The sequence below is a fragment of the Talpa occidentalis genome, unplaced genomic scaffold (assembly GCF_014898055.3).
Source record: "Talpa occidentalis isolate TD23 unplaced genomic scaffold, MPIMG_talOcc4v2.1 talOcc4.6, whole genome shotgun sequence".
Taxonomy (NCBI): domain Eukaryota; kingdom Metazoa; phylum Chordata; class Mammalia; order Eulipotyphla; family Talpidae; genus Talpa; species Talpa occidentalis.
The window spans coordinates 22,791,661-22,817,100 of NW_023604972.1; the positions used below are offsets into that span (position 1 = coordinate 22,791,661).

The 25,440-nt window shown below is 37.9% G+C and overlaps 1 protein-coding gene across 11 annotated transcripts in view; it reads right to left on the reverse strand.

Moving 5' to 3' along the window:
• The window catches only part of APBB2 (amyloid beta precursor protein binding family B member 2), a 359,532-nt gene that overhangs the window by 140,821 nt on the left and 193,271 nt on the right, over positions 1-25,440 (reverse strand). For all 11 annotated transcript variants that reach the window (XM_054688336.1, XM_054688339.1, XM_054688343.1 and 8 more), the window contains one exon: positions 22,011-22,826. In XM_054688336.1, coding sequence (XP_054544311.1) covers positions 22,011-22,826 — 816 coding nt within the window. The remainder of the gene's footprint in view (positions 1-22,010; positions 22,827-25,440) is intronic.

A 25,440-nucleotide genomic window follows, 5' to 3' on the forward strand; every position in this document is an offset into this window, starting at 1 on the left:
GTGACCACCATTCCCCACCCCGGTACCCCAGGGGCTTTGCTCATGTCCTTATCTGCACATTCATTACTGTGTCCACTCATTGACATAGTCAACCTTTACCCAACCTTCAGGTCTTCCTGTAAACATCACCTCCTCAGGAAGACCTCCCAGGGCCTCAGGAAGGCCATCCCTTTTCCCTTGGCTCTACACTCTCAGAACTACCAGAACTTTCTTCCACAGCACTTTTCACAATTGGTAATCGACATTCCTCTATGGATTTATCAGCTCCATGAAGCAGGAACCATAACAGCTTTGGAATCTACTGCTGGCCCACTTCAGGAAATCAGTTAATACTTGTCAAATGAATGAGATTTAAAAAAAAACCAAAAACTTAAATGTCCAAAGATGGAACTAACTAAACTTTGGTATTCTATACCTAAGTTACTAGTTATTAAAAATCATATAATAAAATCATATTTGCTGGCATGAAAAATTTTCAATATATCTAACATTTATTGTACTATTAAGTGGGAAGGGCAAGTTAATAAATGTTCAGTAATTTCATTTTTATTAAGAAAAAATATATGTACATCACATGTATAAAATATATAAAGAGAGACAACAGTGTCACAGAACAAAGTCTGAAAGGATATTCATAAAACATGTAACAGTTATTACCCCTGGGTAGTATTTAGAGAAGCTCTTAATTATATATTTATCTCAATCTGTGTGGCCTAATCTTATCTTCAATGAACATGTCTCTGTTTATGCAGTTAACAAAATTTCAAACTATCTACTTGAGTTAGTTCATTTTTAAAAAATAATTAAACAACCTAGAGGTAGAAAGCTATGTATAATTGAGCTCACTAGGTCCAGCTCAGCAAGGTTAATCTTAGGAGAAAGCAGAATTTTTCAGGAAGCTACATAAAGGATTGTAGAAGCTCAGAAATCACCTAGCAGTGAGCACAGAAAGTCAAATGGAGGCAACTATGACCATGGCAGGACTTTCCAGGTTAGTATTGACTTCATTATCTTGCAACATCCACTTTAGTTATATTGAATTTCATGTTCAATATATTGACTAATCCACAAACTCTAATAACAGAGAAGATAAAAATCATGGCAATCTTTGTCACTATTAAAAAGCAGATATCTTACCAGATACATTGAAATTAAAGTATTTTTTCATTCTGTTGAAGTTTAACAATATTAGATCTCTGAGTATTAAAACAATAAAAAGATAATGTCCCAAAATTAATTAATTTGAGTAAAAATGAATCTTGATAAGAAGATGAGCATCAGCAATTTCTAAAAAGTTAAGCAAAGTAGTATTTCCATATAATTCAAAGTGTGTGACAAAAACATCACTGGTAGTAATTATCAATCTTCAGATTCAGTTTTTATTTCATTACAGGAAAAGTTACTCTGCCTTGCATTAAAACATTTGGCTGGAATGAACTTGCTGATTCATATTACCTTGAATATAGACTTTTTCTACTTCGATAACTTAATAGGTTGTCCCAGGGAAGAAATTAGTGGTGCATGAAGTTTTGTAACAGATTCTAAGTTCTGTTTGAAAACCTTTAAGCTCTATGGGTCACAAATGCTACACCTCACCACTAGGATCAGAGGAAGCCAAGAACTTTAATTGCCCTTTTCCTCTATTTATGATTCCTTCTACCAGCCTTACAAAATAATAAGATTAAGAAATAAAGTTCTGAAGCAATTCAGAATCAAGCTATTACTAACATAATACTGTACATAAGAGATTACTTACAATCTCTCCCCGTGACTGTGCGATCCACTCTCAGCTGATCTGCTACCAGCATCCTTTAGGTTTTTAAATTAAATTTCTCAGCAGTTTCCTATTCTCTTTCATGCCTCCAACACAGTCCCCCACTTAACACAAGGCAAAGAATTTCATGTGTAAACAAGGATTTAGTTAATTAGTCCAAGCACAATCAGAATTTGTGCGGGAGAATGAAGTCACTTCTACCAGACACATTGTCTGGATATCACGTTGCTGAAACTCCATGCATAAGTGGAATCAATGAACGTAAGAGCTGCAAACAAGACAGCCCGGAAAACTGCGTTCAACCACTGAACTGCTACCATTTTGAGAGATGCTGCGGCCTGATCTGATTTATTCCATTTAAGAGACAAGATCCAGAAACAGGGCATTTGGACCATGACTCTACTGTATTAGTCCATCACCCAAAATTGATATTAAGTAGTTCCTAAACAACAAGATCTATCACACAAACCCCTTTCTTTAAAGCACAAAAGGTGCCATTCAAGAAAAAAAACCTTATGTGGATTGTTTTAGAGAAACATGGAAGTGCAAAATGGCAAATAATGAAAAACTATAAAAACAAATTTTGGAGACAAAAGTCTTCCCAAGGTTCTCAACATTCGATATTCCAAAGGAGCACAGAAGGAATGGTAGAAATTGATTTTGTAAAAGGCAATTAAAGAGAGTGCTATTCTCATCAGAAAGTCCCTCCCCTTTTCAACCATAATCAATAATTCAAAGTAAAGCCAAAATCACATCAGCCAGAAGGTCCAAGTAAACTTCATTTTTTGCGTAGCATAGGAGTAAAAGTAAATTAATGTCTGTTAAGAAATTATTACTCTTCAGAGAGTTATTAGGTAAAAAAATTTTAACTCTTCCACGGCTCACCAATAAACTCACCAGGAGAATTCAATGTCAGACTATATGATACTAAGTATATTATATCAAAATAATACAGTTCTCCTTTTATTACTCAGATATTTGATTTGTTGTCAAAGTTTAAAAGATTGATTTGGAAATTGACAGGCACAAAATATACTTTAGAACTTGACGATATAATTGCAAGAAGTTGTTTCCTTCCTCTGAATTTCTTAATCTATGGTTATAAAATAATAAGCTGGAAGTTTTGATAGCTTGATTACAAATTATACCTAGCCAGTGCTTTATTTTAATATGCCTATTCTCTTTAGGTAATGGTTTATATGTACCCAAAGGGATAAGAAGGTCTACTTCATGTTTCACAGGAATTTTTTTCCTTCAGGTTTGACATTTCAATCCAATGACTAATTCTTTGAAATGGATTTGAGATTAGATAATCATCTTTTCTCAAAGTGAAAATCTGAATGTTGTGTGTGGATAGCGTCTCAGTGGGGTATGTGAAGGCCTAGGAAGTCTCTGGTTGGTGATCACAAAAATGGAAAAAGGCAAAGAACTTAGGCAAGTAGATATGTAAATACTACCACATCTGTTTTGAAAATTCTTTAACTGTGAATCAGTCAGTGAGCCAGCAAGCATCTCTTCATCACTATGCATGTGCTGAGCAACCCTCTCTTAGGATGGAACAGAAGGCAATTAGAAGAGTAGAGTAGATAAAGTCTAAGGTCCCTTCAATTTTGCAAGATTCTGTAGTGTTCCCCTACGTTAAGATGAGATTTTACATCCAAACATTAGCATTCATCAGACAAAACCCATCTCTTCAAAACTCAGTTTCTCAGTCTGAATAGTGGGAGTAATTATATCCAGGATGATCCTGTGAACTGAATGAGGTGCATGTGAACAGTTCAGGCACAGAGCAGGCAAGAAACAGACACCGCGACTAAATGACTGTGCCCCAAGGATGGTGGATTCTTGAACCCAGCCATTTCAAGAATTGCGAAGTCATGCCAGAGTCACACACACACAATCCCAACAACTATAGAACCAGACTCGATACAAAATATGTCATTTCCATTGCATTAGTGCTGAGCGCCCTTCTTTCCATACACTCTATACTCAGATGTGACTGAATTACAGCTTAATTCTTCCCCACAGCCCCTCTGGTTTTAAAATGCTAGGGGTCTAGCACATGGCCCACATGCAATGAGTTATCACTTAGTAAAAGCTAATAAATAAATGAAGATGTTTTCTTTTTCTGTCCAAGGTCTTTTTTGGGGATTTTTCAATGTTGATACCATAGTGAGAAACAAATGAATTTTTCAGTGCAATAAAGGAGAGGGGAATAAGGATAGAGTCTCCTTCTCTTTCTCATTTATTGATGCCCAATATTAACCATCAAGCCATCATTATCACTTCCTTAGACTTTCAAAGGAGGCAACTATGCCACGATGCCTCGCCTTTTCCTGTGCCTTTCCGGAGTGTGTGGCAGAGGGAAAACCAAGCTCAGCTCAGACAGGATGCTGTCTCCTTTCAATACTCACTAGCCACCAGGGTGGACATGAAAAATGTTTGCCTGAGGTGGACAGTTCTCTGCAGAAAGGATTCATTTCCTGGAAACTAAACTCTCTGCTTCTAAAATCTATGTTTCCAAAATTACAGCCTTTCTTTCATCACTTGTCTTTTATAAAAACAATGTGTAGATGAGCTTAGTGGAAATCAATAAAACACAAGAGTTTTTAATTTCCCTTGAGTAGGCTAGAGAATAATTTTTTTTTTACCCACAAGCCATCAGAAATGTGTCATTGTTTCAAACCAGCTACGTATTTACTTTGTTAATTTGCTTGTTTGTTTATTCTCTAATAAACAAATTGTAGTGACCTACAGAAGTGCATGCATCACAAAAACTATTAAAAAAAAAAAAACACTTCCTGAATCCTGGCCTCTGCTATGCTATGCTGAGCTTTAGGGCAATCACTGCACCTTAAGAGCTTCCTCAAATGGGGAACTTGCTTACTGTAGGGAATGGTGTCACAGAAGCCACACCCACAAGTTAAATACCATGCAATCAGGTTTTCTAATCCAATGGCAACAAAGATAACAAAGATTGGGTATTCAGGAAGAGCAAAATGCTAAAATGATATCATCTTAAAGGAGATTCAAAAATGTACTTGAGAATTTTATTTTATGCTCTGAAACTGATTCCTATCTTCTTACTGCTCCACCTGATTTTCAATCACATTTTCAGGAATTAAAAAAATAAAAGGGTGACATAGACTCAGAAATGAGACAGACCTGGTGTGAATGTTGATCATTCTCAATGTTTAGCTACATAACGTTAGCCACAACTATTACAGCTTTCTGAAGTTCAGCAAACCTTTCTCTTAAAGAGAAAAGAAAGGAAAAAGGGGGCTTCTTCCCTGTAGGACTGCGGTGAAGATTAAATTCCATCCCACACAGATAGGATCTAACGCACAGTTGGCATTCAATAAATGGTGGCAATTATCACTCTTATAAAGTGACTACTGTCCACAGCATTATAAAAAAGTGAATTTTTGGAAAGTTAATCAAAGATTCTAAAACTTGGTTGAAAAGTGGAAAGATTTGGAGAATCTCAAAAAAAATACTGATGCCAGCATTTTTAAATCAATACTGTCCTCACTACAGATCAGTCACATTACAGAGTCCATGGTGAAAATACTCCAGCATAGATAATTTTTCAAAGCTCTCTGGGAGAGTAAACATACAGTCACAATGAGAACAACAGGATTGAATCCTTAGGCAAAGAAAGTCAAAAATCATACAGACAGAAATTAGAGTGTCCCTGTTGGCCAAGGATTAGGGAGTTATATCAGTAAAGCATTTCATCTTTACAAATGAAAGTATTTTAGACGTGGCTGGTAGCCATGGGTGCATAACTACCAGCCATGTCTAAAATACAATTTTGTGTTATGATGGGACTATTTTCCCATCATTTTTAAAAATGGGAGTGATGTCCATGACACAAAGAAAGCATGTTTTCTATTTATCTCAGTTGCTATCTTACTATTTATTTTTGGTTTTGTATGTTACATCTCTGCATGTAGTATGTCAGTGTGTTACAAATGTATATGTCTGTGAACAAATAAACATATGGTTAGATGTACACTCAAATATCATAAGGAACCATGAAAAAATTGCAAGATACCAGATTTCCAAGACTGAGATAGGGAGCTAAGACTGCAACAGGGTGGTCCCCAGGAAAGGGGGAGGTTCCCTGCCCCACCCAAGGGAGGGTGGAGCTGAGCAGCAAAAGAGGAAGCTGAAGAAGAGACTGAGGAAGGAAGGAAGCAGGATGGAGCCAGGAGACCTGGAGGAGGCTCATGGAGCCTAGAGACATGTGAAGAAACTGCGCTTGTCTTTTGGTCGTGGACTAGGTGACACAGATGTGGGTGAGACCCGTGGGGAGGTGACAATGGCAGCTTTTATCTTGATGTTGATTTTGCTCTTTTCCTTCCGGGCTTGTCTGGTTGTTTGTGACCCTTTTCTGTGGGTCCCCACTGGAAGATGCTTTAGACTTGTAGCAGGCTTTGGGGCCTTGCTCTGGGCCAATCCCATTTGGATGGACTTTTACCCACGAGGGGACGGGTAACTTTGGGTGCTTCATTTAGAAACTAGACTCTTTGCCTTACCTGTATTGTTTCCTAGTTTTATTAAAGTTCCTTCCCATTAGTCTCATGTGTTTTGTGTTGATGCGGCGGATGGCAGAACCCATGTAGAATAGGCAGGTTTGCAGGGTTTGGGCTGACCCTCTCCCTGTCCTATAACAAGACCACCTTAGAAGGCAGGTCTGAAACATGTGTCATCATGAAGCAAAGTTTACAGATTGGGAAGAGTAAGGAAAGCAGGAAGAAGGATCTTATAGCACAAAGGGGAACTGGCCCAACACAAGATATTTATTTGGCAGAGGAGATACTGGGGTCTGGAGCCATAAAATCTACTTTAGTGCCAAGTCCATTATGCTGGCTCTAAAATAATGACTCAGATCAATGTTAACACCAAGTCAAAGAAATCACCAACAAGAATCACTGTTTCAGAAAGCTAGGGGAAGGAATAAAGATTGATTCCTGTCATATTCCCAGAATATACTTTACATACATGCATGCATACACACTTTGTACATATTTTAGCACATAAACTTCCCATATGGTATTAGTTCATTCAATCATTACAGAAATCTTAGGAACAAGGTGATAGGAGTCCTTTTTATACTTGATGAAACTGATGCGCAGTGACTTATACTAACTTGATAAGGACACAGAGCAACGAAGCACATCTGAACTTGAAACTAGGGTACCTTTGGCTCTAAGTATCACTGGTTTCCCCACAAAAACACTGAAATAAAGTAAGCGTATCATTTATATTTATCAACCTGTTTTATAAAAAAATACTTAAAACTGAGAGACTATGTCCATTTTGCTGCCCAGCATCATAGGAATTTCTGTCTGTATCAAAAACAGAATCTGAGAAAAGGTGCTCTTTTTTAGAAAAGTACCAAAAATAAGTGGTGAGAGTCATCCAAAGCTGGTCATTTTTTGTGAAAGGCACTCATGCCATAACTGCTTTTTACTTAAAAAGAAAAAAAAAAAACAAAACCCAGAAGCCAGTAATTTCAAGCCAGAAGGCTCTTGACAGAACTATGGCAAGCTCCTGGGGGAAATGCTTCACCTCAATGGAATCCAGACCAAATATGCCACCAGGCAGGAAATGCATGCCGGGTCCAAGTGCACCCAGATGGACAAAGTCATACAGACTGAACAGTGATCTATTTTGTCCCAAACTACATGCATCATTTAAAAATACATGCTTCCCCATGCTATTCCAAACTGTAAGTGGCATCTTTCAAAAGACTGTGGGACTCAGCTCATTAATGTATAAATAAGGTTTATTTGCTCTATGGAGGCACATGGAGAAAAAGGGAAGCAGGGAAAACCTCCGAATACTGAGGGGAGACTGAGCAGACTACACAGACTTCTAGACTGGATTTTGATTTTGGATATTGATAAAAACTCCCCTGGAGAATGTCATACATTTTGAAACATTCACACCCCTACTAACACTAATCTGTTCTTTCCTTAAGATTAAGAATATAATGTTCAAAACACTTTAGATGAAATTCTAATGGGCTTAAATAATATATACTAACTTATCCTATTTACTTTTTAAAAAATATGCAAAAATCAGAGGAACTACATATGGAGTTCCAACTAATGCTATTTCCTCCTACTTCTTAATACTGAGTATGGGGGTGAGGAGATTTTGGTCTGTTTGCCAATTTCTTTTGGGCAAATGAGCTGAGAAAAGAAACTTAAAATATAGACATGCTCTAGATTTTTTAACCCTCTTCCCAGTCTTGAAAATTCTCTTTCTTTAATTCCGTTCATCCATTGGTCTCCCAGGTTTCTTTTAGAATCTATCGAGCACTAGAGGGTATTTTAACTGAGGATGCTACTCATTTTATGTCATTAGAAAGTGAGCTGAGGTTTCTCTTAAGAATCTTCAGAATGGCCTGAAACCAGAAAGACAGAGAAACCCTTCCAGGAACAGCACTCCACAGCCTGAACACTGCTTCTCAAGTCCTCTCTCTCTATCTCCTGCTCAACCTTCACTGTTTATGGCCTCCACCCCCCACATACAAACTCCTATTGAGAGTAACAGAGTTAAAACTGTCAATTAAGGCTAAAGATGCTAGAGAGAAAAGTTAATTTCTTCAAACTCTACCCTACGAATGGTATTACCTTACTCATAACCATCATTTTTCATGAACAAAAGCAAGCTCATAATTAAACATTAGTGTTCTCCAATTTGGCCTGTACTTACCTACCTGACCACTGTCACACCTACCCTTCATAGAGTCTCCTCTCCAACAAAATTTCTGGAAGCACTAATTCTCACACTAAGAGCAAAAGTTCCCAAAAGGCGCTTCAGAGGGTTTTTGAAGTCAAAATTATTTTCATAATACTAAGATGATATTTATAGCAGTTTTCACTGTGTTGACATTTAACTGATAGGGCACAAAAAATATTGGATGAAATTGCTGATATCACAGCAAAAGGTAAGACGATAGCACAGATTAAACTAGCAATTTTTGTATTCCCAATACTACATACTCCCACTAAAAACAATGTGAGTTTCACCTAAGAATGTCCTTGTTGAAGCAGTAAAAATTATTAATTGTACTAAATCTCAACCCTCAAGTAGACACCTTTTTGATGTAATGCTTAAAGTATTTCTGCTGCCTATCAGGTAGGATGGTTATTTCAAGAAGAGCACAAGGAAAACCCTTTTCACTTGAAAGAAACCAACTATATTTAAATTGGGGTACTATGCAGATGTTTTCTTAAAATTGAAAGAGGTATGCCTGTCATTCAAGGAAAACAACTGACAGTATTTGTTGCCAATGATAAAATGCAAGCTTTCAAGCAAAAATTAAAATTTTGAAAAACTTGTATATTCCACTGAAAGCTTGACAGCTCCCCAATAATTAATGACTTTACTGAAGAGATGGGTGGTAAGATTAACAAATACAATGTTTTCCTATTGTATAATGAAATATGTCAACATTTGGAAGATCTTCATAACTCACTGAACCAATATTTTTCAAATCACCAATGCACAATGTTACAAAATAATGTATGGATAAAACATCCATTCAAAATGTAAGTGTCAGTGTCCCCCGAAAAGTCTATTTACATCGTTTCAAATTCCCCACTATAATTAATCTTTAAGAAACTAACAATTATGAAGTTTTGGTGTAATATTTAAAAAAAAAATCCACAATTTCCTGAAAAGAGTATCAGAATGTTCCTCTTTCTTCAAGTAACTTATCTGTCTGAGATTGGCAGGATTTTCTTCATCCATTTCAACCAAAATAATTTATTGAGACACACTAAAGGTAGAAGCAGATAAGAGATTCCAACTTCCTTTGATTAAATCCTGCATTAAAGAGATTTCCAAATAAAACAATATCACTTATGTCACTAAATTGAAACTTTGGGAAAAAATGGTTAGTTTTTGTAACAGCCTATTTAGTTAACATCAACAGGTTTTTCTTTTAAAAAATAAATAACTTTTAAAAAAATCTCAGTTTTAATTTTTAATACATATTGATAGATATAATCCACATTGACAAAATACTTTGGGATTCTTAATAATTTTTAAGGGTATAAAGGGGACCCACAAGACCAAATTTGAGAACACTACCTTAGTTCAAGTTCTTTTCTTTTTACTGTGCCCATTATTTTCATTTTCATTTTTTCACTTTTTTTCAACCCCAATAATCTTTCAACTCTGTCCTCTTCTTGTATCACATGAGTCTTCCAAGTCAAGAAATGTCATACTTACCTGGAACTTTATGATGCTTAGCTATTCTATAATCCTTGGCAAAAGTCTACCTGATATCACTACTTATGTTTTTGGGTAAATATATTCATTCCACATTATTATTTTTTTTAAAGATTTATTTATTTATGCATACAAGAGCTGGGGTACAGGCCAGAGGTGTGGGGGGTGAGAGGATTCACCAGAGAGAGCGGGGAATAGAACAGGCAGATGGACAGAAGTACACTGTTGAGGGGAGCAGCGGGTGAGTCAGAAGAGGTCTGCTTCACCATGTGGGAAGCTTACTGGCCAGCCGGGGGATCGAACTCATTTTGTAGAGGCTGCTGATAGTGTCGTAGGTTTCATCTTAAACCCTTGCGCCACCAGGGAGGCCCACATTATTTTAAAGGCAAGCATGTCCCAGGCAATGTTTATTCTATATGCTAAAGATACACAGTGAATAAAACAGACCAGACCTGCCTCCTGCAGCAGCCACTTCAGTGCCCTCACACAGAGAACAGAGGAGCACCAGAACCAACATCAGCTGAGAGCACCTGTTCAAACACAGAATCTCCACAATTAAAAAGCTATTTTTCCAGTTTTTTAAAGATCTATTTACATATGCACATAAGAGGGTGGGATGCAGGCCAGAGGTGGGGGTGGGGTGGGGTGGGGGGGTAGGGGGTGGGGGTAGTGGGGTGGGAGGGGTGTGAGGATTCACCAGAGACACAGTGGGGCGCAGAACAGGAAGATCCACTGAATACACTGCTGAGGGGAGCAGCCGGTGAGACAGGAGAGGTCTGCTGAGCCATGTGGGTCAGTTCCCTGGCCAGGGATTGAATTTGCAATGCTGCAGTGGCTGGGGATAGCTTCATAGTGCTGAGACTTAACCCCTTGCAACACCAGGGAGGTCTCCTACTTTCCTAGTTTTTAATGCAGAATTTCAGGCCTTGGTCATGACTTACTGAATCACAATCTGCATTTCGACAAGACCCCCAGGATATTCCTCTGCACATTTGAGATGTAGAGGAATCGTGCATCTCTCTCATTATTGTAAACTGTTTGCAGGCAACGTTTTACCTTTAATTTGTGGTACTGCTAATACTAATAATAGAATTTACTCATCATAATAATCATTCATTCAAACATGAGTACCCATGGCATGAACTCACTTTTAAGGATTAGGCAAAAAAAAAAAAAAGAACAAAGGCAAACAGCTTATATCCTGAAGCTTTCCATCTCACAGCAAAGAAACAATGATTATAATAATAGCTATCAATTCAAAAAATGCTTTCTGTGGGCCAGGTGTTGTTCCATAGGCTTTATGTAACACTTTCATAGGAGAGGTAGGTACTATTATTATTTTCATTTTGGAGATAAATTTTATACTGAGAGCTTAAAAAAGTGATGGCGGTGGGATATCTACCTATAAAACCAGGGAAGTGGCAAGTGCCATAGAGTTTAAGAAATTTAAAGGATTCTTGAGGAAGGAGCCTATGAAGTTCCTTGTAGGAAAGACATTCAGTTTTGGAATCATTCAGAGCACTAGCTCATTCCTTACATTATTAGGGACTCATTGATTGAAAGTGTGAGTGGGTTAAGTTTAGCCTATCATCCTTACTAAAAGGATGAACAGTCCTTACAAATATAGGCCAGTTTGTTGTTTTGTTTTTAATCAATCCAATAGTTCTTGACTCCATTACCAAAAATATAACAGACTTAAGGTGAAATGGTGTATCAGAAGTTGATTCTCTGACTCAGGGCCCTCGTTCTGTAGCACAAGGAGGAAAAATAAACAAAAGGGATAAGATAGCAACTAAAAGGTGAAAGCCATTCAGAAATACTGAGAGGAGCTGAAGCTTGTTCTAGATAAAAGAAGGAAGGGCAGGGAGTTGTGACATGTCTCACTTGTCCTCAGTGAGCAAGGCATGAAGGGAAATGTTGGTCAAAGTTGCCCCAGAAAGCACATCCCTGGAGTAGACACAGAAAGTAAAGAAGGAACTCAAAAACCAGCCCATTTTTAAGAAGTATTTCTAGACGTTTCCATCATCAAGTATCTTGCCACCCCTGGCTCTTGAGCTTCCCTTGCTATACCTCACCAACAGCTGCCCCTTCCCAATGATTTGGAGTTTGGACATCTCCATTTTCTGCCTTTCTAACAACTCCACATAGAACTATGACTACATTTCCTTCTAGAATATCCTGAGAAAGGGTTCTATGGTTTTATTAATAACACTCCACATACCTATGAGGGATTACATAGACTTCTAGCCCCCAGCCATCTTGTACACCTAACCATTACATATACTATCATTTATATGGGGAAAAGTGTCCTAATTAACGTATCAAAGTCAGATTTCAATGTAAGCATATGACCCACCATCGTAATATCAAGATGTACCAATTTGATGCATTCTATATAAAGACTTCTTCAAATGACACCACATACAATCTTCTAATAGGCAAATGATCCTTTTTTTCTTTTTCAGTCAAATCTGTGAATATGAAGCTTTTATCCCATTGCTTTACACCTGAGGATTTTCTAATTAGAAAAATGCAATATATAAATTGCATGGGTAATTGCTAACTGTCCTCACATTTATGAAAATGAACTGAGTGTATGTACTGAGTCAGACTTGAGGCACAAAATTTATGAACCACCCACATCCTAGCTTTTGAAAAGCTAATGCCCCCCCCCCCAACCAGATTAACAGATGGGGAACTCTGAGAAGTCATCTAAAGATGTCTTCGGAAATTTCAAACATGTTTTGCTCAACAGTTCATGTTACACTTTACAATCCTAGCAGAAGGCGTAGGACTGAGACGAAGACTATGATTAAGATAGGTATAGATCCAAGGATGTTGCTACTATGGCATTCCATGTATATGAACTGTCACAGACAAGGCTGACTCTGGCCCAGTTTTCCCACCATAATCATTTCATGTGTATAGAACAGTTGCACCTCCTGACTGTTGGAACAGGGGTCCATAAGGACAATGCCTTGAGTTACCAAGGAGAGGACTCATCTATAAAATATGGCACTGACTGCTGCCTCTTTGGTACGTGAGTTCAGTGGTGAAATTTCTGGATTTACAAGAGAAAGGATAGATCCAGTTGTTGTTGCTGCTGTTAAAAGTTCCCGATTTTGGGCCTCCCCGGTGGAGCAGCGGGTTCAGAGCAGTGCTGTAAAGCTGTCCACAGCCTCTGTAGCTCGGTTCAATTCCCAGCTGCTGCAGACATTAGAGCCAATGAAGTTCTCTGCCATTAATGAAGACTCGGAGTCTAAATGAATTTGCAATGGGGGGAGACTGGGGAGAGTGCCATCAAGAGCAGCTTGCCTTTCACTCTCCCAGCCCAAGCTTTAATTGAAGATATGAACAAAGGAACAAGAAAATAACACACAATTGTGTTTTTGCTTATACAGATTAATAAGTTACTGCTCAAAACAAGTTTTCCTGGTTAGTAGGGAACATGTGCACAAGCCAGTATGTCCTCAGAGAACAGGAGTCAATTCTGGGAAGAAGTTCTGTTTGCAGAACTTCTAACGTTCTGGAATGCCATATGCAGAGTAAACAGGTATTCTCCAAAAACTCCAGCTCCCTTTATGGCAGCAGGCTCCCAACACCCCGTTGGCCAGGGAGATACCCACATGGCACGGCAGACCTCTCCTGTCTCACTCGCTGTTCCCTTCAGCAGTGTCTTTTGTCCGTCTGTCTGTTCTGCTTCCCGCTCTGTCTCTGGTAAATTCTCTCACCCTCCCATGCCTCTGGCCTGTACCTCAGTTCGTGTATAAATAAATAAATATTTCACAAAATAAAAGTTTCCAATTTCTAAGCATTAACATCGAATTCAAAGGTTTCTAAAACATTGTCTACCAGACAAAATCTGTTTGTGGGTTGTTCTATGCAGGCCCAGGCCTTACCCACTCATGGTCTCTGAAGCTTCCCTGGCATCATGTTGGCCAGTCATTGCCCTAAAGTTAGGGTCATAGATTTTTCTTTTATATTCTGCATAGTTCCTAAGAAAACTGCCTATGTTTAGAAAGTAATGTTTTCCAATTAGAGTAAGAAAAACAGCTATTACTGATGTTCCTGTCTGTCTGCTCTCAAGCTTTGATCAAAATGATTAATCCTATATTCCCATGCCATGTTTCCCGAATGATCCTACTCTCCAAAGCTGAACCTTCTGCTCAATGCAAAGCTTTCCTTCTTGATCATGTTTTTCTCCCATGACCATACTTAGTCCCAATTTCAGCTGAGTCTGTGTTTTCAGATTCACCAGTATCAGGTTCATGCCTAAGTGTTCTATCTGTCTGGAACTTTCCAAAATATTTCATTGGACAAAATAATTTTCTTCCTTAGGTTCATGGGATGAGATGAGAAATATTTTTATACAGCTGTTTGGTAACCATCCGAGACTGGAATCTTCCTTTTCACAGAAGAAAAAATAATTTTGGAGCCTTTGGTAGACTTTTATAGGCCATTAATACTGAATCAGAGGACAGACCAGCTTTCTCTCTCAGCATTTCTCTGGCTGTCTCCTCTCTCTGTTTCAGAGGTGACACCACCCATCTAGCCCTTCACCCCTGAGCACAGGTATCCCCATTTACACATATACATGCCCTGTGATCTCTGGGCCCAGGTGTCCATAATCACAAGTGTGCAGGCAGGAACACAGGTGCCAGTCACAGATGCTAATGGTGGGAGGGAGGAAAAAGCCTGAAAACTTCATTTACCCTACAACATCTTGGACCTCGAAGGCACTAAAATCTGATTTGGAATTCACACTGTCTACCCCAGAACACAGTGTGTCCAAGCTACTTTTGGAAACATCTCTGATCTGTCTTCTTGAATTCCTCCTGGCACATCATGGATCCCTCAGCTAGGAAGACAAAACAGGGAGGCTAGTGAAATACTGAAGGGTGTTTTAAAGATTAAAATTAATTTGGCATGGTAAGCTAGCTAAAAGGTGGCCTTTCTATATCCTGAATTTTTTAAAATATTATTTTACATATTTTTACATCATTTTTCATTTTTGCACAATGTATACATTTTCACCTTGGTTATAGTCCCCATACAATTCCCACCACCCTTGTTTTGATCCTACTCCCTTCTCTCCCGCCCCCCTCCACCCCCCGGTAGTGTGTCTCTGTGTCTCTGGTTTATAGTTGCTTGTTGATTTTGATTTTTACTTTATTATAATGAGTTTTTTTCCTGGTCCCTTACTTAGGTTTTCTAAATTCCTGCAATGAGTGAGACCATAGCTCCACTTATTTTGCTGGGCATGATCCCTTCCAGCTCCATCCATGTTGTTGCAAATTGCATGAGTTTATCTTTTTTGATTGCTGAGTAATATTCCATTGCATATATGTACCACATTGTCTTGATCCAGTCATCTATTTTCAGGCATTTGGGTTGTTTTCATAGCTTAGCTATTGTAAATAGTGCTGCGATAAACATAGGGGTGCAGGTGCCCTTTGGAATTAATGTTTCAGTGTCCCATGGGTAAATACCTATATATCCTGAATATTTTTTTTAAAGGAATGGGAGTATAAAAAAAGCAATTTAAAAATCATTTATTGTTAAAATTACCAAAAGTCAATGGATATAAACTATTTAGAAGTTTCATTAAAACATAAAAAGTGTTAATAATACAAACTTAACCAAAGCCTTAACACTCTTGAGCTAATGAAGGCCCAAGTGCTGCTGACCATGTTGACGTGATTCGGTTTGAGCACAGTTTTCACCCTCACCAACTATCTGGCTTGCAAAGGAGCTCCACTTTGCTCATTTCTAAGACTAGAAACCAATCAATGCGGGACATCAAAGGAAACAAATTCCAAGGCAATGCAGATCGATTTGCAATGCAAGGCAAAGAGTGAAAGCAACTGAAACTGAAATGGCCCTTTACCGTGGCTCTGACCCTTGTAGATCTACAGACTCCAGTACAAAGAATGTGTAGCCTGAATGACTAGCCCCCACTTTTCATTCCTCCCAGGAGACTAGATTATAAATAAGAATACTCTTATCCAAATGTTTTAACAATTATTTTATTAAAACTGTGCTTGATTTTTCCATGTCTGTACGTCTACTGGTGTAGAAACCTCAGGGAGCATGCATGCCTGTGGCCCAGCTTCATTGATCTAATCAGCAAACTGATGGAACCTCTTACTCTGTGCTATATACTATGCAAAGAGGGTCCCATCCATACCTTAATAAAGACTTGGTTCCTTCTTTCATGGGACTTTATGTTTAAATGGAAACTTTCCAATAAGGTTTCAAACAGCTGAGAGCAACATGACCAGAGGCCTGGAAACATTTCTTTGGGGGTTCAGAAAAAGGACTTTCAGCAACTCAGAGGATCTAGAAAAGTTTCACAGAGGAGACAACACGTGAACTAAAATTCAACTGCTTATGGGAGTGGAAAGATGTTTTAAAACATAATTTTCTATTCTGATTCTCAACTACCACACAACACACATCCAGCTGAAATGGATGAAGTATAATAGATTCAGCTTCAGAGGGCTATGTGCTTTCATCTCGAGTCTGAAAAGTGGTGAGCACCAGCTGCTGTGTTTGTAAACTATGGTTCAAGTCCCAAGTCACACTGGCCACCTGAGTGTGCGAAAATACCATTCACAAAAGCTCACACATTTGTATCCAACCCTACTTATCATTAATTAAGTTACAAAAGTACTACCCAGGATCAGAATCAGGCACTGGCTAAGATATATATCAAATGAGTCACTAAATACATCAGAACCATGTTGGGATATGCACATGGCCTCTGCTTTTATTCAGTTCGTCATTACTTATTTATTAAGTTCACCTGTTATATCCCCTGCATTGATAATACAAAGATGAAAACAAACCAATCCATGACCTAAGGGTGCTGAAAGTCCTAACTAAAATCAGAGTTCAAAGTATAGGAAACTGACAATTAAAGGAGGAGTCAACTTTTATGTTGCTGCTGTTCTGATAATGATAAGCATTACAAACAATAATAAACACTAATATTTATTAAGCACTTCCCATAGGCCAGATACAGAGCTTAAAAACTCCTCGAAGGTGCTCTCACTTAATCTTCTCAATAGGCTCATGCCATTAGTGCTAAGTTAATGAAGCATTAGATTTGTTTTATTCTGTGCATATCCTGTGTTTGTACATTTCAGCAGTGAACTTAATGTTTAAATGGCTCTTACACAAGATTCACTCTGTATCTTCAACTTTATTAAGGCCCAAATTAAACCTAAGTTACATATTCATACCAACAGAGCACTAAAACCTGTACACAGGTGGCATCAAAATGAAGTGTCTTTCAAACATTTTATGAAGTTAACATAAAACACCAGGAGATTAAGAGAGGGACTACACATATTGAGACCAATCTGTATTTATCTAGCTTACCTCTGGCCATGGAGGAACTGTATCTCTGGCAAAATCCTAACTAGATTATAAATTCTCACTTTTCAAATACCAAAACGATGCAATCCTTTCTTCCTAGAATTGGGATCAAGTCACTCATGAAGTTTTCTAAACTCCTATGAAATTCAGTGATTAAACTGATGCTTTTTTTTTAATCTAATAGTCTCTTCTCAAAGGGTAGAATACATAGGAGAAAAAGAAGAGCAACATATTATATACATGATTGATTTTGCAAGAAAGTTACTAAAATGCTGGAGGGGCCAGTTGGGAAAGAAAGGAAATAGAAAATAGACAATCTCTGGGGAAGGCAGTGTGTTTTATTTTATAAATAGCATTCTAACTTGGAAAGGTTCTACCCCTAAGGTAGAAATGAGTCTATTCTATTTTTCAAGGCTTCCCAAAGAATAGTCTACAATCCAGTTAATTGTGTCATGATTTAGTCATAAAACACACATGCCTATGATGAATACTTAGTTAACACAAGCAAATAAATATGCAAATAGATACACTTCTTATGTAAATATATGACACTGCATACTAGCATCTTAGAGAATATTTGCTCCTATTTTTGTTTGAACAGTATTTGTGTTTATTATCTAAACTATATAAAACACATCCTATGTGCTACATAAATACATAATAAACACTATTTCATTAGAAGTGAAACATACGATGTTTAAGTTCATTGTAATCATTGTAAACATTTAATAGTGTGCTTCACTGAAAAGATGAAGTCAAAATACAAACCAATGCTGAATATAATCGCTTCCTTTATTTTACTCACTAATTTATGTAGTAGTCACTTCCTGATTCATGAACATGTGATCATGAAATAAAGAGGTTTCTTTTCAGTAAGAGTTCACCACTGGTTCTGAGGAAATTCCAAAACAACTTCCAAATATTATTAATAATGGTATTTTGCAACATGGCTGCATACTGAAAAAGATGCAGATTCCAAAGTGACCCTTTTGAAGAAAAGCACAGGCCTGGCATTTTTTGTTTTTTTTTTTAAATGCCACCTCTTTGCTTTAGAGTCACATCTCACATATCCTTTGGAGTACATTTGATTCAAAACATCTATCCTTAGAGACTCATTAAGAGCCATCACCACACTATCATCCTCCACTTTAAAATTCAAAGGTCCCTAAATCCAACTTTAAGACAGAAAACTATACATATCTTCTCAACATGTCAGAAAGCTCTATCCAGTAACACCACATGCCAAACACTGTAATGGGCTCTGTAGAAAATTCCATGCACAATAGTATAATTTATACTAGAACATTTACAATTATATGTATTATATTTTATTGTTATATTTGACCTATATTATGTTATACATTATACTATTTTATATATTAGTATATATCTCTGAACAGTAAGAACTAAGTAAAAATATCTTTAATATAAAACTGAAATCAGCACCAAACACTGTACAAATAAGAGCTGAGCAGAGGGAACCTCATCATAGTAAACGGGGCAGAGCATGCATTGTCAGGCTAAATGGCCTCAGCACTCACTAAGCTAAGACACTATAGATAGCAATAATCTAAATACTCAGCAGCGAGGGAATCATTAAATAAATCTGGGAGCTTGACTACGGTGGAATGGCATGCCTAACCTTAAAAAGCTTGAGGTAGAAAAATGGTATGTCCTGGCCTGGACTGATGTATAAAATATAAACATAGACAGAAACAGAGCATTCCTAAGACAATCTAATGTGAGTCATTATTTTCATGTTGTAACATTTTACTATGGAAATTTTAAACATACTAAATTAGAAAAATCAGAATAATAAATCCTCATGACCTACCTTTAGCAATTATAAATTTATGGGCAATTTTCTTTCATTTTTAATCCCTATTATTTTATAGACAATTCCACACGCAATATTATAATTTATACTAGTACATGTATAACTATATGTATTATATTCTATTGTTATAGTTGACCTATATTATGTTATATATTATACTATTCTATATATTAGTATATTAATATATATCTCTCAACAGTAAGAGCCCTGTAAAAATATCTTTAGTATAAAATTTGGGTAACTTTTAAAATTTTATTATAAATGTGAATATATGCCTAAAATGTTCACTGAAAGAAAGTATTAAAAAAAGAAGGGGGGAGGCAGTAATGGTTATCAAAGGAGAAGGAGGATATGAGGAACAGGGGAGAATTCACTGCTCATTTGAAACCTTTCAGTAAAATTTAAACATACTATACCATGAAATGCCATGCCAGAAAAGGCAGCAGAAAGGCTGCCACACATAGAGGAAAACAGGCAGGCACTGAAAAAGGGAGGCAGAGTTTGGCTAGAGTGGTTTATAAAGATTCAGATACTAGCAGGTCACAATGTCCATCAGCTATGGGATATGAATTCTCTAAATGGGCAAAAAGTAATAGAGTTGTGAACTCAGTGACATTACTAAACATAATTATGATCCAAATAATGTGCAGGTCCAGACATTTATGAGATGAAATGTTCTCATCGTACCCTCTCCATTTACCTTATCTAGCTACACCAGCTGATGCGATCTATCATTTAAAGTATGAGGATTATTGGGGCACTGGTGGTAGGCATGGTATGAAAATACAGATTTGTAGAGGTTTAAACCTATAACTCCCAAAGATACAATGCTGTAAACCTTTATCTCAATCAACATCATTTGAAAAAAATATTAACTTCAAAAATAAGTACATAAAGATATCAATGTGAAATTAATAATAAGAAGAATAAAGTACTGGGATTTTTCCAGCCCTTATGGAAAACAGTATGGAGGTTTCTCAATATTTTTAAAATAGACTTATGATCCAGCAAGCCCACTTCTAGGTATCTATCTGAAAGATGCAAAAACACTAATTCAAAGGGGTATATGCACTCCTGTGTTCACTGCAGCACTGTTTAGCAAGTTAGCCAAGTTACAGAAATAACCTAAGTGCCCAAGGACAGACAGAATGGATGAGGAAGATATGGTGTATACATACACAAGAGAATATTACCTAGCTATAAAGATGAAATCTTACCATTTGCAACAACATAAATGGAAGTAGAGGGGGTTATTCTAAGTGAAATAAGTCAAAAGGAGAAAGAAAAATAGCATATGATTTCAATCATGTGGGATATAGAGAAACAAAAACAAAGGAACATACAGAACTGACTATAGAACTGAAACTACAAAAGGGGGAGTAAGGGCTGCGGAGCAAAGGTGGTTGAGGGTCCAATGGATTATGATGGAGGACTACAGGTGCTTTGGTGGTGGACATGGTATGGTTAACATACATCTGGAGATGGTGAAACTGTTCCCCCAAATTATATACAGGGGTATAAGCCATTGTTATCTCAAAAATAATACAATTTTTTAAAAAGGTGCTCGGATTTTAAAAGGTGCTTCAAAAATACTTCCTTTATTTTTTAAACAAATGAGTGTCTTAACATTTTCCTTCTCTTTTCCTTATCTGTAGATCTTATAATTTCACTCTGCCTTCTAGGTTGGAAATACATTATTTCCTTCCCTACTGGTCTTACCTTTTCTATTTGCTCTATCTGTACCAAATTAAGTAATTCCTAGGACCCACTAGACTAATTGCTGGTCTACATTAGAGAAATTAGCCATTGTGTAAGTGCTTATTTGCAATGAATTCAGGTACAAAAAAGTTTGTTTGTATCAGTTTGAGCATAAATAAGTCCTTTTGAGGACTTAAAAATAGTTGGCTCTCTTTTAATGGGATTATATCAAGCTCCTGGGAATTGTATTTCTTTTATTATTCTGCTTAACAAAATGCAGAATTTTTCAATTGTATAAAGATACAGTTCACCTGCATTTTAACCTTGTGATCAGTCTACAAGTCTACAGGTGCTGTGAGAAGATAAGATTAAAAGTAGCTGACAATTAGGACCCTATCACCATTTTCACTCTTCTGAAAACCTGAAGATGTTATGAATACAGACAAAAGTCAAGAAAGATCATTTTAATAAGAGTACTTAAAATCTTAAACTTCTGAATAGATTTTTTTTAAAAAATGCCACTTTCTTCCTTTCAAATAGTACTTGAACAAGGCTAATAAAATGTTCCCAGTAAAGGTCAAGTGGGAAATGTCTTTAATGAAAAGACTTTTAAACATTTAACTTTTCATCAGTTTGAACATAAATAAGTTCTTCTGAGGACTTTTAAACAGTTGGTTCTCTTTTGATGGGGTTATATCACGCTCCCGGGAATTGTATGTCTTTTATTATTCTGCTTAACCCCCCGTATTTTTCGATCATATATAGATACAGTTCACCTAAGCACTGGCAATGTAGTTTCTCAATTGATGATGTTTCACTGTACTTAAGCACCGAAGACCTACTTCTTTTACAAAAATGATTATCAGAACAAACGATATATGTGTGAGCCAAAATGAAAGCCTTGAGGAATCTACTATTTTCCACACAAGCTGCCCAATTTTACCCCAAGAACCTCATTCTCTGTCTGAAAGTGGATTTTTTGGGCCAGTCTAGAGACTTTATCCATCAATAATGGAAAACACCAAAAGAAAGTGCCACTTGAGGCTACCCCACCATTCCCAGGGGTACCTGTTTCATCCGGGGAACTGGGTGAGGCACTGTCTTGAGACAGCGTTGTCCAGCTGGACTCCTCATCACTGGGTGCCAGGTTCTGGATCCGGTGTAGTGCACAGTCGGTTTTGGCCCCTGTTTTCGGATGATCCTTCTTGGTCTCTGGGCTGGATGACACGGTGGCTACTTGGCCATCTTCAGGGCTGAACTGGGGTTTGTTTGGTTTCTGCAGCAGCAAATCACCATTGCTGATGACGGTGCTGGCCTGGCCCTGGCCTGCCTGGGACTTCTCTTCTACATCCCCATGGCTGTTGCCTAAGTTCTGCTCAAGTTCTCTGGTTGAGGTTTCCAGGTCTGCATAGTAATTTAGAAAGCTCTTGGTTCTCCTGGGTTGGGAAGGTAAAATTTCACAGCCCGAGGAATCCCGAGGGGGTGCCTCTTTCCCCTCTAACTTCTCAGAAGTTATGTTGATGACTGCAGTGGGGCTGACGTTTTTGTTGGGGTCCTGCTGCCCTTGTTCCGCAGCCTTCCGGAGCTGGTTCTCCCCATTTTTCACCAGCTTGATGTTGGCAGAGCCATTTCCCAGTAGGGGCTGAGCAGCTGGATCCGAGAGGCCCATGGCCGCCTGGATGCTAGTCAGTGCATATTTTTTCCTGCATTTGGGGGGCGTGCTGTTCTTGGTTTCTGTGTGCTTGATTTCAGCATTCAAAAGTTCATTGTGGGAGGAACGGAGATTAAGGGTATTTGGTGGTGTGACCGGGCTGTTCCGATTTGCGACGTCTGTGGTTCCGCTGCTGGCCATAAACACCGGCAAAGTGTCGACACCTGAGTCAGCTGGAAAAAAAAAGACTGGGTATCAGACAGCCGCCAGGTTAAACTACTGAGCATAGAGTGTGCACAGACTATTTTGTACAGAAAAGCAGAAGAATTAATGCCTCCATTGCATACATCCGTCAAGAATTAACCCATTTCCACTTTGTTCTCACATGTTAAATAGGAACAAATAAAAGGTTTAATGTGGACCCACAAAAGCCAATTTCTAGAAAAACTAGGAGGTCTGAGGATCTAATTTTTCTTAGAATGAAAATATATCTCTCTTTTGAATTCACATAAAAGCATTTCCTTCTGAGAACTGGTCCTCATAGTTTACAAGCTTAAAAATCATCCCTTTCTAAGCATTTATGCCACATTGACTCTGTAGTTTCTTAGAGCAACAGAAAAGTAGCTCAAAATTCCACTGGGGTTCCCGCTTTTTTAATTAACGTGAAAGGTCACTGTTCAATGATGTACCCTATGTCCAACGTCATTTTTCTCAACCTATTCAGAACCTATTATGTTCTGAATGCCTAGAAAAATCAAACCTCTGTTTGCAATTTGTTAACACACTTGACCTGGGCTTAATGTCCCTACTAAACAGAAATGCTGAAGAAATGGCTTCACTGCTCAAGAACATACACACATAAAACCACTACTTACACCACAGCACAGAGCCCTTGGCTATAGACCTTTTAGAGCCTCCAAAGGAGTCTGAATACATTCCACTGAATTAAAATACCAACTCAGCTGGCTGCAGTCACCATGTGCCTTTGTACTACTCCCAGAGAACTATCTGACAGTTGCATTTATCTGAAATATTGTTCACAGCATTAGTGATTTATTCCACGTGTCTCTTGCTAGGACGAAAGAAAGGTTTCTCAGAATTGAAAGGAATAAAATTGATCAGCAGCAATTCCTAAGGTTTCACATTTCTCAGTTTACAAGGAATGGCTTCTTTCTGATCTGATCCTTTCTGCTGCATAGAGAGGCAAGGTAGTCAGTATGTGTGTGTGTAGCTTCTAACATTCCTAAAATTGCATTGTGACAACTCCCTCTTCCACCCCACAGGCAAAACAGGGACCTCCATAGGAGAGGAAGGCAAGAAGTTTCCCTGTTTGGGAGCTTAGAGGCATCTCTTTCTATCATTAAATACTCAGGGTGGGCTATTTTAGAAGCATCACTCACTCACTCTTCAGTCTGTTCCTTCTAGGAAACTAGACCCACCTGCACATTCTATCCACACCCGTATACATCTGTGCAGCTCACAGATTTATAACCTGTGACCATGTGACCCACAGTGGCAGAAGGGGCTGTAACCCAAAGTGGTTAGACCTGGGCCCTCATTCTTCAGAATTATTATATACTATAAAGATTCCTGCGTATCAGCACTCCACCTCAGCACTTGGGCCTCATTTATAGGAACAGAGAATCTACTGTGTTTCTCCCTTTCAAATGACAGTCTGACAACTAAATTTTTAGAATTCCTTTTTATACTATTCTGGCTACTGTTATCATTTTAAGGAAAATATATGCCTCAATTTGTAATTTATCTGGGACAAAATGGACGGACCTAAAGGTGATTCAGTTAAGTGAAATAAGTCAGAAAGAGAAAGATGGACATCAGGTGGCTTCACTCATCTGTGGAATACAAATAACCAAAGAACATACACAGGCAAAATGCAGCAGGAATAAATCTTGAACTCGGTGAAAGAATATAATGGCTACCAGAGAGAACAGGGAGGAGGGGATAAGGGTAGTTTGGTGGAGGGTGAGTGGGACACGAGCACATATGGAAGAGCAAAGTGTAACCCCAAAATTAAAATTAAAAACAATTACAATTAAACCTTACTCAAGAGTAGCATCTGATATGAGAAGAGCCCTCCTTGAGCCCACATACAGTTTTCCCTGAGACATATGCCCATGATATAAGCACACAACAAGAAATTATATTTAGATTCCTGGGTATTTAGAGTGACATTATTATGAGAAAGCTGGAAATCTGTTGGCTTTTTAAAAAGCATGGCAACAAATTTCTACAGGGCTATTTTACAATGTTAGGTATGAGCATCTAGTGTTGTTTTTAGGGTGAAATTTTTATTTACTTTGTTTGTAACCATAAACATTTCCAGAAAGAATACCATCAAAATTTTTAGATAACTTAATACTTAAGTAGCCTTTATTTCCTGGATGTGACAGATAAAAACTTTCAGCCATATTCTCATCAGCCTTTGGAATCCATCACCCTTCCTCTTTATAATTCCTCTGCTTGCTAGAAATCACAGGTTGGAGGATGGAGAGGGGGTTGAGACAGAATAATGGAGCAATCCAATACAAACTGTATATACTATTTTTATAGATCAAAGTCTAAACATAGTTTGAGTATGTCTTTGCTATCAAATGATGGCATCATTGGGAAGCAAAATAAAATGATTAGTTCTAGGACTAAGGCAGTTAGGTTAATCCGCTGAAGCACACATTTGCCTCCAGGAGTTACTTCATCAGCTAGGATGGGCTCCAAGGTAGAAATAGGTAGAAATAGGTAGAAGCTGGCAAAATCCCAGCAAGATTAAGATGGCAGGAAGGAGTTCCCCGCAAGGGGGTGGCAGTGCCCACGAGGATAAGAGCACAGGAC